Raw genomic sequence first — 17,287 nt, 5'->3', positions numbered from 1 at the left:
AACAATGGATTACTGAGCTAATTGTTCATATAACTCAGTTCCAAAACTCATGCTCAGTAAGTTAGAATGGAGTCAAGAGGCCCAACGCACCGGCTGGGCTTTGCCCCTTTTCTCCACAAAGAAGGCCTTTTTCTGTCTGGAGCTCCATATTTCTGCCCAAGTGTTCAGCTTTTTCTTGGATCCTAACACCGCCCATGCTTTTGGTTTGTGTCTGTAGGAAATGTGTAGCATTGACATTGGTAACAGATTCTTTTTCTTTCTTCCCAAGATCTTGCTGCGATCCCTGACTTCCAGTCTGGTGCCATGGAAAACTGGGGACTGACCACCTACAGAGAGTCTGCCCTGCTGTTTGACCCAGAGAAGTCTTCTGCATCCAGCAAGCTTGGCATCACCATGACGGTGTCCCACGAACTCGCCCACCAGGTAGACACACAGGCCCACACTTCTCAGAAAGCATAGTTCACATTTGCAGCAAAATGGATGGAACTGGAGAATATGACACGAAGTGAAATCAGCCAGTCTCAGGGAGTTAAGAGTCATGTGGTGGAAGCTAGAACAAAAGAAGGAAGCAGAAGGAACTTCAGTCAAATGAAGAGAGGTACCAGTAGAATAGTCGGAAGGGATTGGTGGTGGGAAATGGAGAGAGGAAAAACAGGATCGAGCAAGAAGACAGTTCAAATAAGGTTATATTCAAATAAGAAGGTTTCACTACTGATCTCAGAAATATGCATGAGGAGGAGGAAAGGGAAGCGGGGGCAGGTACAGGAAGGGAATACACTAAGTGATGTATGCATGCATGTTTGTGTCACTTTGAATCTCACTATGATTATAATTATACTGTACCAATAAAAGTATAATAAATAAATACACTTACACAAATAAAATAAATAACATTTATGTTAAAAAAAAAAGCATAGTTAAGCGTGACTCAGTGGCATATGCCTATAATCCTAGTACATGGGAGATTGAGAAAAAAGATCACAGGTTCAAGGCCAGCCTCAGCCATTTAGCAAGACCTGTTTCAAAATAAAAACAGATCTAGCAGTGTAGCTCAGAGACTGAATGGCCCTGGCTCAGTCCCCAGTACCACAATAAAACAAAAAACAAAGCAAAACCAAATAAAAACCAAAAGAGACAGCCATAATTAAAGTTTATATTGCTTTTATGGAACATATGAGGATATTTATATACTTATAATCTTTGTCTTTTTTCTCACAGGAAAATAAATTCTTATGTTTTATAATGAGTGTTGGAAAGTTTTCTTTTTTTTTTTTTCAGTACTGGGGAGTGAACCCAGGGACATTCTACCTCCGAGCAACACGTGCAGCCCTATTTTTTATTCTTTATTTTGAAATAGGATGTCACTAAATTGTAGAGGGCCTCACTAAGTAGCTGAGACTGGCGGTGAGCCGTGGTCTTCCCTCTCAGCCTCCCAAGTACTGTGATTATAAGCATGTGCCACTGCTAGAGAATCTCATGCAGACCTTGAGCCAAAGCTCGGTCAGGGGACACGCGAGAGCCTAAGTCCCCCGTGAAGTATGAATAGCATCTCCTTCTTCAAAAAATTATTTTAAGATTATTTGGATCAATATGTGTAATTGGAATTTTATGTATCAGCATTATTAACTAAAACAGGTGTGTGATGGCTTGTGAGAGACTCGGTCAGCAAAGATTTTTTTCCTAAGGGCAAAGTCTGAGCCAAAAGATTAAGTTCAAGCTTACCTTAGTTTGAGCCAACATATACGATTAGTTTCAAGTTGACCTTGTGATATGAGACGAAGCTTACTTTCTATGATTCATTAAATGTCTGCCACCCTGCCCTGAAGTCTGTTAAAGAATCTTTCTGTCTTAACATGAATGTGGTTCCGTCTGCCCTGCCATGAAAGAAAGTATAAAGATTGTAGTAAGTTCTGAATAAAGTTAGAGAAGATTGCAGGTGGTCTCGTGTGTCAGCGTCTCTCTCACGAATCGACTCTTGTCTCACCAACACACGAACCCCGACTCTTGCTAGGGCTGGACCCCAGCATGTCACCATACCCAGCTAGTTTTTTTTTTTACTTTGATAAAACATTTGTTTTACAAATATATGTTAGCATTCATAAACTGACTTTAGACCTTTAAAATATTTTCTTCTGAGTGTGCTGTGTTAATGGCTCCACTATAGATAACAGATAACCTAGTCTCCATAGGAAGGTGTTAATGAACTGGGTCATGTTTTCCTTGCAGTGGTTTGGGAACCTGGTCACTATGGAATGGTGGAATGACCTCTGGCTAAACGAGGGATTTGCCAAGTTCATGGAGTTCGTGTCTGTCAGTGTGACCCATCCCGAACTGAAAGTTGTAAGTCGTTATTTGTGTTTTTACATTTTAGATTTATCTGTTACTTTGTTCAGTGTTGCTGGAAAATATCTTCCAATCTTTGGTTATAGGATTTCTAGAAGTATTTCATAGATAACTTCCTTGGAAGCTTAGATATGAATCTTGTTTCAAAAATGCTAGTTAACTTTCAAGATTTATCACAAGGACTTATTTCCAGACTCGAGTGTGGATCTATGGTTGTTATGAAATTATGTATTAAAGTGTTTCTTCCCTAAATATCAAAGACATAGAAGTATTAACAGCCTTAATACTCCATATGACTGTCCCAAACTTCAGGGCTCTCATTACAGAAGTATTAGGTACAGATTGCTATTATCTCAATAAAACTGTACATAGAAAACAAGATGAATTATGCCTAAGGTAGCTGCACATTATATTGAGTATCTAACTAAACTTAGGAATCACAAATTTAATGCTTTGAAACTGTATTTATTTTAAAAATCATTTGTTAATCTTGAGAAAATCACATGCAGTCAAATTAAAAATAAGTTTATTTCATGTTAAAAAAATCCCTTCTTACCACAGTTATTTTGGGGGGGGGGCATTCGACCTACTAGCCACACCCCTGCCCTATTTTTGTATTCTTTATTTTGAAACAGGGTCTCATTAAGTTGCAGAGGGCCTCACTAAGTAGATGAGGCTGTCCACGAAGCGCTATCCTTCAGTCTCAGCCTCCTGAATGCTGGGATTATAAGCGTGCACCACCATGCCCGGCTACCACAATTATTATTTTGTGTATATTTATTACTTTCTATTTTTACCCACCTGTACCCATAATTTCTTTATACATAGTTATAATTGTAAAGTACATATTATTATACTATAATGAATCATATATATTTTCTGGTGTTTCTGTATAATCTTCTGGGTACATATTATTCAATTGAGTTAATGTGCTAAATAAAAGAAGATAAGGTTGGTATTTGTTCTGCATTTTTTAACTACATGGTTTTAAAGCTAAATAGCTGGTTTTTGTTGTTGTTGTTGTTGTTGTTTTTGGTGGTACTGGGGTTCCTGGAAGCTCTTCTACCTCCGGGCTACACTCCCAGACCTATTTTATACTTTTTTATTTTTGGAAACAGGGTCTCTTAAGCCAGCACAGCTGGCTTCGAACCTCTGCTGTCCTCCTTTGTCTGCCTCTCAAGCGCAGGGATTACAAGCATGCGCCACCACGCCCGGCTCTATTTTTACTTTTTAATTTAATTCTTTTTGTGGTATTGGGAATTGAACCCAGAGGAATATTACCACTGAGCTAAAACCCTAGTTAAATTTGGAACAAGGTCTTGCTAAGTTAGAGGCTGGCCATGAACTTGCATTCCTCTTGTCTCAGCCACCCAAGTACTGTGATTATAGGTGTGTGCCACTGTGCTGGGCTTCTGCTTCAGCTGCTGAGTGGAAATGTTGAAATCACTATATATTTTACTTTCTTGTTTTGTTGCTGTTTTCCTTAGGCATAATAGTTTGGTTTAGGTTAATATGAAATTTTCTTTATCCTAAAGTAATAAATATTTAAGATGAATAAACCCTAAAATACATACATAAACTCATTGTTTCTTGGATTCTCTTTAGAAAGCTTAGGAATTTGTCTTACTTCATAAATATTAGAAGTATGGGCTAGATTGCACATAGGCTGGAAGCATAGACCTATGGGCCAGATCATACCTTCCTCCTTTCATACTTTTATTTACATGTAAGTCATGGTGTTGTTTCTTTCTTTTTCTGTCTCAACTAGGAAGATTACTTTTTTGAAAAGTGTTTTAATGCAATGGAGGTGGATGCATTGAATTCCTCACACCCTGTGTCCACGCCTGTGGAGAATCCTGCTCAGATTCGGGAAATGTTTGATGATGTGTCTTATGAAAAGGTAAAAATAGATGGCACAGATACAGTGTGGACATGAAACTTATTAATACTGTGGTGGAGAGTTATAGGTTAGGTCTTGGGGTGGCTTTCCCTTTTTCAGAAGCCACACAGATGGAATGCTTTCTGCCCTGACAGTGATTGCTGGTATGAATCCTTATAGCCCAAACCTGAAATATGGCTCAAGCTCCTAAAGATTATTATGCTCATTTCTTTACTCTTCCTTGGGTTGAAAATCCATGGCCTTTAGAAACTGTCTTTTACTTATCACCCAACAGATAGATGTTGGTTAAGCATCGTCTTTGTACTCGGCACAAATTTCTACCTTTACATAGTTTACCTGTCTGGGCTTCAGAAACGGTCCACAGGAAGTGGTTGCATCGCCAAACAGCAAAGTATTGCCCTGCATGGTTTAATAACAGAGGTGGAAATCATTGCTAACATTTAATAATTTGGATCTTTTATATAAAGATCCAGATTTTTTGCTTCTCTGGAGAAAGAAATATGAATTTGGCCACATGGGGCCTGTTTACAACACATGCTGGAGCTAAGTCATGGCTCCCCCGGAGGGTCCACATTCTGTCTTTTCACTTCCACTACTGTTCCCGGCTCTTTCTGTTGTTATCTCTTCACTGAGGCTGAGCATGTGGTGCTATTTATCCCTGTATGCTTGGTTGTTATTTTACTTGATATCGTGTGTGTGTGTGTGTGTGTGTGTGTGTGCGGTACTGTGGATCGAACCCAGGGGCATTCTACCTCCAAATTACATCCAGGGCTATTTTAGTTTGTACTTGAAACAGTCCTACTAAGTTGCTGAGAGCCTCCCTAAGTTGCTGAGGTTGTCCTCTAACCTAACACAATGACCAGCAATCCTTCTTCTCAGTCTCCCAAATACTGGGATTACAGGCATGTTGGTTTGCTTGTAACAAGCACAATATTTATGGCTTACATTTTTCACTGAAAGTGCAGGGGGGAACAGAAGGTTGTAAAAGATTATTTTTCCACCCTGAGGCTACTTCCTTCACTTATGAAACCTGTCATTAGTCACTGGAGTCATATGAGTTTGTGATCTCTGGCAGTGGGGATGAAAGAGGAAAAGAGCTTCTCCACAGGGTTACGGAGTGCCTGGGAATTCTCTTGCCTCCAGTATCTCACTGGTACTGGAGCTCCCAGATCCTGCACTCGAGATTGCCTGGGTTTCTATATCTGCCCGCCATCCCTTACCTGGAACATACCTCTGTGTCCATCTCCAGGGTTTCACCCCTGGCTGAACCTGCCTCTCCCACTCCTGCAGTGGCCCTAGGAGAACCAGGCGGTGTTCAAGGTCCTGTGTTTCATTTGCACCAGTGTCCACTGGCATTGATTGATGGGATCTTGCAGGTGATACTAATCTACCCAGAGGCAAGGCTGGGTAGAAAATAACAGCCCCAGTTGGCTGAGGGTATAAATCAGTCACATCAGACAAATCCTCTGCCCAGGCAGGTTTAATCCACTTACTCTATATCACAAATTACTGAGCATTAACAGTGCTACTGCAGCTGGATTTGAAAAGAATGATTGTAAAGTCAAATGTGCGACCAGATTGCAGATAACGGTTATTCCTATGATCTCTTCAGGGAGCTTGCATTCTGAATATGCTAAGGGAGTATCTGAGTGCTGATGCATTTAAAAGTGGAATCGTGCAGTATCTCCATAAGTACAGTTATAAAAACACAAAAAATGAGGACCTGTGGAACAGTATGGCAAGTGTGAGTATACTTCTGAGTATCCCTACATTTGGGATTGATGGGCTTAATATCTTGAATTTTCAACATCATACTACCCTTAAGAAGAACCGTGAATATTTTTCTACAAAAATGAGAAGGGCTGTGCTTATTTTTGATTTTTAGATTTGCCCTACAGATGGCACACAAACGGATGGCTTTTGCTCTAGAACTCAACACTCATCTACATCCTCAGTAAGTCTCTGCACCTGTCCATGGCCCCTAAACACATTCTTTCTCGCCAATCTGTACACTTTCTGTGGTTCTTAATCACCTCACCCTCATTTCCGATAAGACTGCATTCAAACTATACCAGACCCACAGTCTTTTATAATTTTTCTTAATTTTTTATTTGTGCAAGAGGGTGGCACAGCTTTTTTTTTTTTTTTTTTTTTTTTTTTTTTGGTAAGGCTGTTTGCTGGTAGTAATTTCTTGCCCCTCCCTCAGTACTGCAGTAGATTCATGGCCTGTTTCTATGGGAGGTTAAAGCTGTGTTAGCAGCCAGGAGGGTTTTTGTCAATAATTTCCAGACTCTGCATTGGTCCAATGTTGGCAATGTGCATTCTTGAATACTTACTGTGTATCAGGCATGTGTGAAGTAATTTATTATCTTTTTTACTCTTCACACAAACCTGTGAGCTAGGTACTACCTCCATGCCTATCTTTACCTGTGAGCATTGAAGTTCAATGGCATCTGGGCAATAAATGGCAGAGCATGGATCTGAGTTTTGATGTATCTCATGTTTTTAACTGCGGAGACATAAAATGTTCATAGCATAGGAATGACAAAATGGTCTGAATCTCTGCTTATCTGGATTCGTGGAATATTTTCATAGGCAGCTGTTAGTGAATCTGAAAATTCAACAGGATTTTATCCACCTCATTTTTATTTTCTTGGCTTTGTTTTTAGAGATTGCTTTATCCGATAGATTCTAGGTTTACTCTGCTGCATATTTTATCTTTTTACTAGCCTGTAAATATTTTCCTTCAAAGTCTTTTTCGTATCAAAGGTCATACCCCTTTGGAGTTTGCCATCATTTGTTGAGTGCGGGCCATCGCTGTGTACCACTTGGGGAGCACAGAGTCTTCATCCAGTTTTCCCCACCTGGCTTGTTTGGCAGCCAGCATAGTTATGTGGGTGTCGAAAACCCAGCCACCTTCTCTGGCTTCCTTCACTCAGTCACGTGCCTGCCTGCCTGGTGCCAGGGTCATGCCAGCCCTCGAGTGTGCCCAGCACAACCAGGTTTGCTACCTGTTGAGGCACACCTGTAGTGGAGGAGATTGAAGAGCAAACAGTCGACGTTCTAATGGAGGTGCGATGGCCAGGGACACTGTGGGAAGGGAGCCCAGGCAGAGGCTGGGAGCAGAGGAAGGGTGCAGGGAGCAGAGGAGGAGGCCGGCAGCTGGTGGCAGCCCCTGTTGAGCACAAGCTGGCCTTCTCTTGTAGAGTTGGGTCTAACAGGTGATACATTTGCCCTTTTCTGTATAAATCAGCATTGGCGTCAGGAGGGGGTGGATGTGAAGGCCATGATGAACACCTGGACACTGCAGAAGGGCTTCCCTCTGATAACCATCACGGTGAAAGGGAGGACCATCCACTTGAAGCAGGAGCACTACATGAAGGGGTCTGACGACGCCCCAGACACTGGGTAATGTTCTCAGAAGGAAACTTGTCCTGTCGCCTAGGTAACATCTGCCCGGTAGGACAGAATCTTACTTTTTAAATACTGCTCTTACCTCTATCATGAAGATATTTCAATTGAATCTGTATGTCCTATGAAGTTGACGTATATCCTCATCTTCCCTAAAGGTTATTAAAGAGGCTTTAAAAACTTAATCTTGGTAAAACGGACGATGTAGAATTCTTTTAACATTCTCACATATTGAGGATTTTAACATTCTCACATATAAGAGGATGTAATTTCTAGTTACTGGCTTGAAATCAAGTCTGAACTAGCACTGCCTCTAAATTACAATAGTGTCTGGAATTTAGGTTATAGCTGGGGACAAACGAATATAGGTGATTTCTGGGAATTATGAGAGAATTAATTCTCCTCTTTGAAAGTCTGAGTTAGACCATGGAAATGATCAGCTTAATGCTACAGAATTACATCATTTGAAATGAGATCCTGCAATTTGATTGGTCCTGCCAGTATACTATGTAAATTTATCTTAAAATAATTTTAGAATTAAGAAGCAGTTCCAAGAATAGTGCAAAGAATTTGCATATATTTTTTTAACCTCTTAACACACTTGGCTTTGTCATTCTTCTCTTTCTCTCTCTCTCTCTACACACACACACACACACACACACACACACACACACACACAAATTCAATACAGGATTACAGATTTAGTTGTCACATCCTTTTGGTCTCCTTTTTATTCTGAAGCAATCCTTGAGTCTGTTTCTTGACACTTTTGAGAAGTACTGGCCAGTTTTCTTATAGAATATCCTCGTTTGTGTTTTCTACTGTTTCTTCATGTTCAGATTCAGTTTGTGCCTTGTAGGCAAGAAGTCCACAGAACTAATGTTGGGTCCTTCTCCTTGTATGATGTAGGAGGCTCACGATATCAACCCGTGTTAGTGCTACTGGTCATTGTTTTAAGTTGGGTTTCTGGTCTTCAGTCACCAATCACTTGAGCCCAGATCCCTTGGAGTCAAGAAAAGATGAGTAGCTGGAAATTATAGGATCCTGTTCTAACCTGGCAGTGCATGATAGAGGATTTCATAGCTGCTCGTTGAATGAATCACAGAATGAACAATCCACCCTCCTTTCTTTTAGGTACCTATGGCATGTTCCATTGACATTCATTACCAGCAAATCAGACTCAGTCCAAAGATTTCTGCTGAAAACAAAAACAGGTAATTTGTTGTGGAAATACCTAGTTTAATTCGAGGAGGTAGGGTGGGCAGGTGTAGGATTTAAGTATTAAAGTTTCTTTTGCTATTTATTTTGGCCAAAGGGGGTTATTTTCAATATACTGCCTGGTTTTCAAAGAGAATGAGTGGCCCATGTGATGCCAGATAGAAATTAAAACATTTCATTTACATGATGCTAAAAGAAGGAATTAGATATGAAAATTCTCATTGCTTTGTGCACATATACTGAGATATATCGTACATATGGCCCAAAACATATTTATATTCTTTTCATAGATCTCTGCATCTCACAGAATTTGTGTCTGAATCTGGTATTGGCTTTTGTCTATCGGGTTGCTGTTTTCTAGCTTCTAAAAGAAATAAGTGATTTCAATTTGTAAAGCACGAACCTCTTCTCTAGTTTCCTTGTCCAGGCTGCACAGAAAAGCTTTCATCCGTCAAGAGTGTAAATGGAGCTTTGATTTGTTTTATTTGCTCTAGATGTGCTCATCCTCCCAGAAGCAGTGGAATGGATCAAATTTAATGTGGGCATGAATGGCTATTACATTGTGCATTACGAGGATGATGGATGGGACTCTTTGACTGGCCTTTTAAAAGGAACACACACGGCCATCAGCAGTAATGACCGGGCGAGTCTCATCAACAATGCATTTCAGCTTGTCAGGTAATGAAGCTGCGCCAAGTCGGAGTTTATTTCTGAAAGCAGCTGTTATCCTTCAGGTTCTTGATTTCTAAAGATGAAAGTGATTGATTGATTGCTAATGAGAAGCTGAAAGGTGTTTTCCCATAAGTGCCTCTAACAACCCAAGGTTGCTTTTAGCCTTGTAATTAACCTGTTTGTGACTGCTAGGCAACTTGAAGTATGGAATCTACATTTTAATCCTTCTCATTACAAAGCTCAGATATATGGACACATATCTGAGCCAGGCATGGTGGTGCATATCTGTAATCCAAGTACTTGGGAGGCTGAGACAGGAGGATGGCAGGTTCAAGGCCATCATCAAATTTAGCCCAGCCTCAGCAACTTAGTGAGACCCTCAGCAACTTAGCAAGATACTGTTTCAAAATAAAAGATAAAAAGGGCTAGGGATGTAGCTTGGAAGAAGAATGCTCCTGGGTTCAGTCCCTAGTACAAACAAACGCTCAGATCAGACTTAGGTAAATGTATAGAAACCCAAGAAGCAACATCCTAGTGTCTTCTCCCACCCCTAAAGCCTTGTCCTGTAGCCTTTTCAGATCTTGCTGTCATCTGTCAGGTTTCCCTCATGGTGGGTCTTTAACCAACTTGAAGCTTCTTAGAAGACTAAGTAACTTAGGTCCAATTATTTGCATTTGCTTTTCTTGGACTAACGGAGAGATTTATTTTTAAAGCCAGTTTCCTTAACATCAAGAATCTTTAGGCTCATATTTATATTTATGCCTATAAAATTTAGCCCAACCAAAGTGACCTTTGAGTGGTTGAGAACAGAGTGAAACTGTTTTTCTTGCATAACAATGGTCTTTTAAAAAAAATTTTATTTATATGTGGAACATATTGGAAATAGTATACATTTAGACTGTACTTGGTGCCCTCCCTGCCCCAGGTCCCCCTTCCCCCCTCCCAACAATGACTGTTCAGGTTAACCATGATATATTCATACTTTTACACATATTCAGATATAGCTCCTCCATTAATCAAACTCAGCCTTCTTCCTCTCTATCCTTCCGTTCTAGCTTTGCTGAGATTTCCCCTCTATTATCTGGAGTCCCTCTGGTATCCCCAGTGCTCCCTAGTTTGGGCATATTAGAGAAAACATATGTCCCTTCTCTTTCTGTGCTTGGTTGATCTCACTTAACACAATGTTCTCCAGATCTTTCCATCTTCCTGTGAATGGCATGATTTTGTTCTTCTTTATAGCTGAATAGAATTCCATTGTGTGGTATTTCCTATAATTTTGCAATCCATTCATCTGTTGATGGAGACAAAGGAAACCACCAAGGACCTAAAGAGAAAGCCTACAGAATGGGAGAAGGTCTTTACCAGCCACCATTCTGATAGAGGGCTAATATATAGAATATACAAAGAGCTCAAAAGACTCTACACTAGCAAAACAAATAACCGAATTAAGAAATGGGCAACTGAACTGAGTAGACATTTCACTAAAGAAGAGATACAAATGGCCAATGAAAAGATGTTCTACATCACTAGCCATCAGGGAGATGCAAATCAAAACTACGCTGAGATTCCATATAACCCCAATCAGAGTGGCAAGCATAAAGAAATCAAATAACAACAAATGCTGGTAAGGATGTGGGGAAAGAGGAACTCTTTTACACTGTTGGTGGGAGTGAAAACTAGTTCAGCCGCTATGGAGATCAGTGTGGAAATTTCTTAGAAAACTGGGAATACATCCACCATATGATCCAGCTTTGCCACTCCTGGGTATCTTTCCAAAGGGGTTGAAATCAGAGAACTACAGTAACATATGCATACCTATGTTCATAGCAGCACAAATCGCAATAGACAATCTTCTTTTTCTCCTCCTCCTCCTCCTCCTCCTCCTCCTCCTCCTCCTCCTCGTCCTCCTCCTCCTCCTCTTCTTCTTCTTCTTCTTCTTCTTCTTCTTCTTCTTCTTCTTCTTCTTCTTCTTCTTCTTCTTCTTCTTCTTCTTCTTCTTCTTCTTCTTCTTCTTCTTCTTCTTCTTCTTCTTCTTCTTCCTTTTGGTGGTACTGGAGTTCCTGGAAACTCTTTTACCTCCAGGCTTCATTCCCAGACCTATTTTATACTTTTATTTGGAAACAGGGTTTTTTATGCCAGCAAAAGCTGGCTTCGAACCAGCACGATCCTCCTGTCTCCACCTCCCAAGCGCGGGGATTACAAGCGTGTGCCACCACGCCTGGTGACAGTGGTTTTTAAGGAAATTCTCCCCAAGCCTTAAACAAACATCCTCAATCTTTAAGCAGGACTGAAGTTCTAAGGGGCACCATCCAGGTGGGAAAGGTTTACTCTATAATTCTCATCCTCCATGTCCTTCTACCCTGAATGCTGAGTTCTCTCCTTGGATTCTTCACCACGCTGGGCCTCCCACGTGGGTTTCTCTTCCACGAGAAACCGTGGGAGAGGAGATTAAAGGTTGCATATCTGTTTCTTCTTGCCTAAAAAATTCCTGTCTGTAGCATATTCCTGCTTGAATATTAGAGGGTTTTGTGTTTACAAAGTATTATCCTACTACTGAGGCTCTTAACACCAACTCTCTCTTGTAATGGGTTTCTCTGTATGTTCAGTGTCTTTTTGAAATAGAGATTTTTTTTTATACCAGGGACTCATATTTTTGCACAGTCCAGTGTTTCCTAAAGGAGAGGGGCTGACGTGCTTCTATTTCATTTTAACCACAGCCAGCCCCAGCTCTGCTGATAGTTGAGAAACTTCTTTCCCAAGGTACTCTTGCCAGGTATAGTGTAAGACAGAAAAGATATGAATGTAAAGGCTGCTATTTCTGATGGACGCTTATATCTTATTGTTTTGCTGGTGAATTGTTACAATAAGATTTTGAAGCTAAAAATTGATTTCCTTTTAAACCTGTAACCCTGGTATCTCTTGGTCAGCATTGGAAAGCTATCGATTGAAAAAGCCTTGGATTTAAGCCTGTATTTGAAAAAAGAAACGGAAATTATGCCTGTGTTCCAAGGCCTGAATGAGCTGATACCTATGTATAAATTAATGGAGAAGAGAGATATGAATGAAGTGGAAACGCAATTCAAGGTAAAAGCCTGAGATAAGCAGATAATTGTGGTTTACTTTTCTGTGTGCAGAAAAAGGTGCTTGTCATTGTGTATTTAAATGTCTTCATGTGTATTCAGTGTTTCGATTGATTAGCAAAGATTCTGGTTTTATTTGGCAGAAAACTAAGGAATTGCCATGTTAGGTTTTGTACTTAATTGAAATTGATCTGATATTCCCTTCCTTTTATAAATCTTTACGTCATTTTGCTTCTCTATTGTGATGATTAGTATTAACATTTTCTGGAACTCTTAGTGGTACCTGAGGAAGAGGCACAAAATTCCTATTTTTTTTCTTTGTGGTACTAGGGGTGAAACCCAGGGTCATTCTACCTCCCAGCTACACCCCCGACCCTATTTTTTATTCTTTATTTTGAAACAGGTTCTCGCTGAGTTGCAAAGGGCCTCACTAAGTAACTGAGGCTGGCCGCGAAACAGGATCCTCCTGTCTCAGCCTCCCAAATGCTGGGATTACAAGCATGCGTCACCACGCCCAGCTCACAATTTCTACTTTTGATAAAATGTCATGAAGTTTGGTTGTATAATTTGTTCTCAAAATTTAGTCATATACAGCTGGGCGTGGTGGCGCATGCTTGTAATCCCCACGCTTGGGAGGCAGAGACAGGAGGACCGCGCAGGTTCGAAGCCAGCCGCGCTGGCGTAAGAGACCCTGTTTCAAAAATATGAAATAGGTCTGGGAGTGTAGCCCGGAGGTAGAAGGGCTTCCAGGAACCCCAGTACCACACACACACACACACAAATTTAGTCATATAAACTGTCTTTTTTAGTTGAAGAGTGGAAGTCCATTGTAGGATAACCTTTAGGAAAGATTGTTATGCAAATACTAGAGTCATCACTGCTTGTTTTTTAATCCTTTTTATAATTAAATAAAAACAGAGCAGCACAGTCTAAAAAGTAAGAGTTAGATGAAACTTTAAAAATCAGTTTCTATTGCCTGGCGTAATGGCACATGCTTATAATCCTAGTACTTAGGAGACTGAGACAGGACGATTGCAGTTCCCTGGACAGCCCAGCAACTTAATGAGGTAGTTTCAGAATAGAATAATAAAATAGGGTTGGGGTATAGAATGCCCCGGAGTTCCATGTTCCATCCACAGTAACACACACACACACACACACACACACACACACACACATCCCCATCACTTGAGAAAGTACTATAAACAAAAAATTGTGACAATACAATACACACACACACACACACAGTTGCCCCCTGTCTATGCCTGCAGGCCTTCCTCATCACACTGCTGAGGGACCTCATTGATAAACAGACATGGACAGACCATGGCTCTGTGTCAGAGCGAATGCTGCGGAGTCAGCTCCTCCTTCTCGCCTGCGTGCGCAAGTATCAGCCCTGCGTGCAGAGGGCAGAGGGCTTTTTCAGAGAGTGGAAGGAATCCAATGGAAATGTGAGGTCAGTCCTACTGAATTGCCCGATTGTTTAAGGTAGAGTATCTCTGGTTCCCCATTTCTGGTGTTGACTGCTGGGGAAAACTAGAGGCCTGGACAAGTCTCCCCAGCTGCCATTGTTTGGAAAATACATTGCTTTTTAAGATTTACCTGTATATCTCGCAACTTTTGGTTTTAAGAAATGCTGAGGAAACTTCTGTGCATAAAAGTTAAATATCTGTGGAATTAGAATGCGGTTTTAATAATTCTAATTTTATATAGGTAATACAGAATCTTACTGAACTGAGACAGCCAGGCCAGGTTGAAACACAGGCAATGCATTTTTTTTAATAGCTCTCTTGGGCCCCTGACAATGATATCTAGCCATTGCTAACACTACCTATGCAAGGAAGGATCTCACTGTCTGAGGAAATCTCTATTCTTGCTATACTTTGGTGCTTTTCTATTTGAAGCTTAAATACCATACAGAAAACATTCCATTTAAAGAAATGCTTTTGAACAGTGGTCCTGTGGGATTCCTGACTTCTGTCCATTGCATCCATTTTGAGTTTTGTTTGAATTCTTTCTTATGGCACAAAAGGTGACCCCCTGTGGAGTCACTCAATGTTTCTGAAATACATTAGATACGTAGGTATTTATAGAAATGGCATTTCTTGTTTCTGAGAAGGATCCTTCAAATCTGATTTTGAAGATTTTTTTTCTCTTGCCTCTTTTTATAAAATGTAACTGAAGGAAAGCAATAATTGATGTTTGCATTCCCAGGCAAGCTTCTCTGAGCTGGGGCCAGCTCATCATTTCGTAATTGGTCCCCACTCTGCATCTGCGTGCTCTTTCAGCCTCTCAGATTCTCATGGGTGTGTTCTTTCCCACAGCCTGCCTGTCGATGTGACCCTGGCAGTGTTTGCTGTGGGGGCCCAGAACACAGAAGGCTGGGATTTCCTTTATAGCAAATATCAGTCTTCTTTGTCCAGTACTGAGAAAAGCCAGATTGAATTTGCCCTGTGTACGAGTCAAAACAAGGAAAAGCTTCAGTGGTGAGTCATTCTCTCGTGGTCGTGTGGCCAAGGGAAATTAAATTAGAGGCCATCGCTCTGGCACCTGTTTGTATTCTTTTGGTCATAAATTGCCTATTCTGCTCAGAACATGTGTGTGAGTGGGCATATATCTAGTCCAACGAGAAGGGCAAATAACTGGGGAGAACCACATGTCAGGGAAAATATTTAAAGGAATATAGATTGTATGTCTTTAAAGCAATAACATACTTGGCATATTTACCAGAGACATCCTTTACTATTCTTTTGAACAACTGAGAGAACATATGAGAATAGGTATTATAAACATGATATAAAATGTTTGTTTTTATTAGTATGTAGCTACAGTGGGTTTATCAGGACTCTAGTTGCCAGTTTACTTTTTTGGCCTTTATTATTGGAAGACTGGATTTTTAAAAAAGTTATTGCAGTTTCATAACTGTTTTGTCACCTGTTCATTGCTAACATTTCTTCTCTTAATCATCACAGGCTACTAGACCAAAGTTTAAAAGGAGAGATAATAAAAACTCAGGAGTTCCCACATATCCTCATACTCATTGGCAGAAACCCAGTGGGATATCCATTGGCCTGGCAGTTTCTGAGGGAAAATTGGAATAAACTGGTACAAAAGTAAGTAGTGAGAAATACTGTGCTGGGACTGGGTAGTTACTTCAACTTTTGCTGTTTTAGCTTTACCAGCAGTAAAACAATAGTAACTGTGAGAATTTTTTGATTGATGATAGAAAGTGGAAGTACTTAAAATTCCCTTATAAGACATGAAGCCTGACTTCAGTGTTAATGAATGCATCTGAGCAGCAGTATTTTCTCTTCCATTTGGAAGGACTCCCTCCCCTCCCACCGGCTTGCTTGAAGCCTTCCTCCTCCTAGGTCAGCCTGACTTTCCACCAGCATCCTTGCTGTTTCCATCTGCCTTAGTCTACCTCTGTTTCTCTTGGATACTTCATCTTTTATTCAGTGGTTGGCATGTAGTATATTTTGCAACTAGATCTTAACCCATTGGGGGACAGAGACCATATTTCGTATCTTTTTCATACCTAATTGGTTTTTAGTTCAATGCTGTTACTTACATGAGACACTTAAAATACACCTTGAATGAATAAGTATTTCACAATACATTTTGACAATCGCTATTTCTAGGTTTGAACTTGGCTCATCTTCCATAGCCCACATGGTCATGGGAACAACAAATCAGTTTTCCACTAGAGCACGGCTTGAAGAGGTAAAATAATAATAATTATTCTTAATAATAATAGTAATAACAATAATAATAATAGAGAAAAATTCTTTTAAATTTAAGTGACAACTACTAAGTATGGGGCAAAATACTTTAAGAGTGTGATTAGAAGCCATTTTTGTACCCATGGTATTAAGCAAAAATCAGATGAAAATGAACCAGTGAAAGCTGTGGCTTTCTCAAACCTGTTAAGAGGTCTTTGCTCTGCCATTAAAATCTTGGCAACTTTAAAAAAATCACTTGAGACAATGAGTCTTCATTTAAAGATATTAAAAGTGAGCACTGGAGGTGTAGGAAGGACTGATGTGGTTATCCAGCTACAAGGCAGGTTTGGAATCTATGTTCTTCACTATTAAAACCCATGGTTTCCTTAATACTTATCATACATAATCATTTCCTTTCATAAAGAATTTTAGGCAGCTGGGCATGGTAGCACATGCCTGTCTACCCAATACTTGGAGGCTGGTAAGGGAGGGTCCCAAGTTCTAGGCTAGTCTAAGCAAAGGGCCAGGGTTGTAGCTCAGTGGTAGAACATCCCTGGGTTCAATCCCTAGTACTATGAAGAAAAAAAAAATTTTAGGAATTTTAAAGTCTGTCTACAAAGTAAACTTCCACAAAACAAATATCAAAATAAAGAAGCTGCATACTGGACAGGAGATAGCTGTAAGCCAGACTTAACCTAAGGATAATCATTGTACTGGTGCCCTCAATTTATCAGAGCTTTCTAGCAGTCAGGCAAAGACGAGAAATCCGTTATTCTCATTTTCTGAAAAGAGGGCACATGAAACACGCAAGTGTTGTACAAAGCTGACTTTCCTCCAGGCCCGGCCTGCTTACTGTACAGAAAACACTCAGAGAGGCAGGTACAGTAAGAATCAAATTCTCATTGTACCGCTGCTTTTTGAGGCAGGTGAGGACAGAGAAA

General features: G+C 40.3%; 1 protein-coding gene across 1 annotated transcript in view; it reads left to right on the top strand.

The window, feature by feature from the left end:
- The window catches only part of ERAP1 (endoplasmic reticulum aminopeptidase 1), a gene marked incomplete at both ends in the record, with an annotated part of 37,847 nt that overhangs the window by 18,940 nt on the left and 1,620 nt on the right, over positions 1 to 17,287 (top strand). Inside the window, 13 exons of the mRNA XM_080719544.1 lie at positions 269 to 423; positions 2,227 to 2,340; positions 4,112 to 4,243; positions 5,856 to 5,987; positions 6,129 to 6,197; positions 7,497 to 7,651; positions 8,789 to 8,868; positions 9,367 to 9,550; positions 12,472 to 12,628; positions 13,896 to 14,080; positions 14,949 to 15,110; positions 15,597 to 15,737; positions 16,266 to 16,347. Coding sequence (XP_080575670.1) covers positions 269 to 423; positions 2,227 to 2,340; positions 4,112 to 4,243; positions 5,856 to 5,987; positions 6,129 to 6,197; positions 7,497 to 7,651; positions 8,789 to 8,868; positions 9,367 to 9,550; positions 12,472 to 12,628; positions 13,896 to 14,080; positions 14,949 to 15,110; positions 15,597 to 15,737; positions 16,266 to 16,347 — 1,748 coding nt within the window. The remainder of the gene's footprint in view (positions 1 to 268; positions 424 to 2,226; positions 2,341 to 4,111; positions 4,244 to 5,855; positions 5,988 to 6,128; positions 6,198 to 7,496; positions 7,652 to 8,788; positions 8,869 to 9,366; positions 9,551 to 12,471; positions 12,629 to 13,895; positions 14,081 to 14,948; positions 15,111 to 15,596; positions 15,738 to 16,265; positions 16,348 to 17,287) is intronic.

The sequence above is a fragment of the Muscardinus avellanarius genome, assembly GCF_963383645.1.
Source record: "Muscardinus avellanarius genome assembly, chromosome: 1".
NCBI classification, from domain to species: Eukaryota; Metazoa; Chordata; class Mammalia; order Rodentia; family Gliridae; genus Muscardinus; species Muscardinus avellanarius.
The sequence above is the reverse complement of the archived record's forward strand: the minus strand, read 5'-3'. Positions and strand labels throughout refer to the sequence as shown.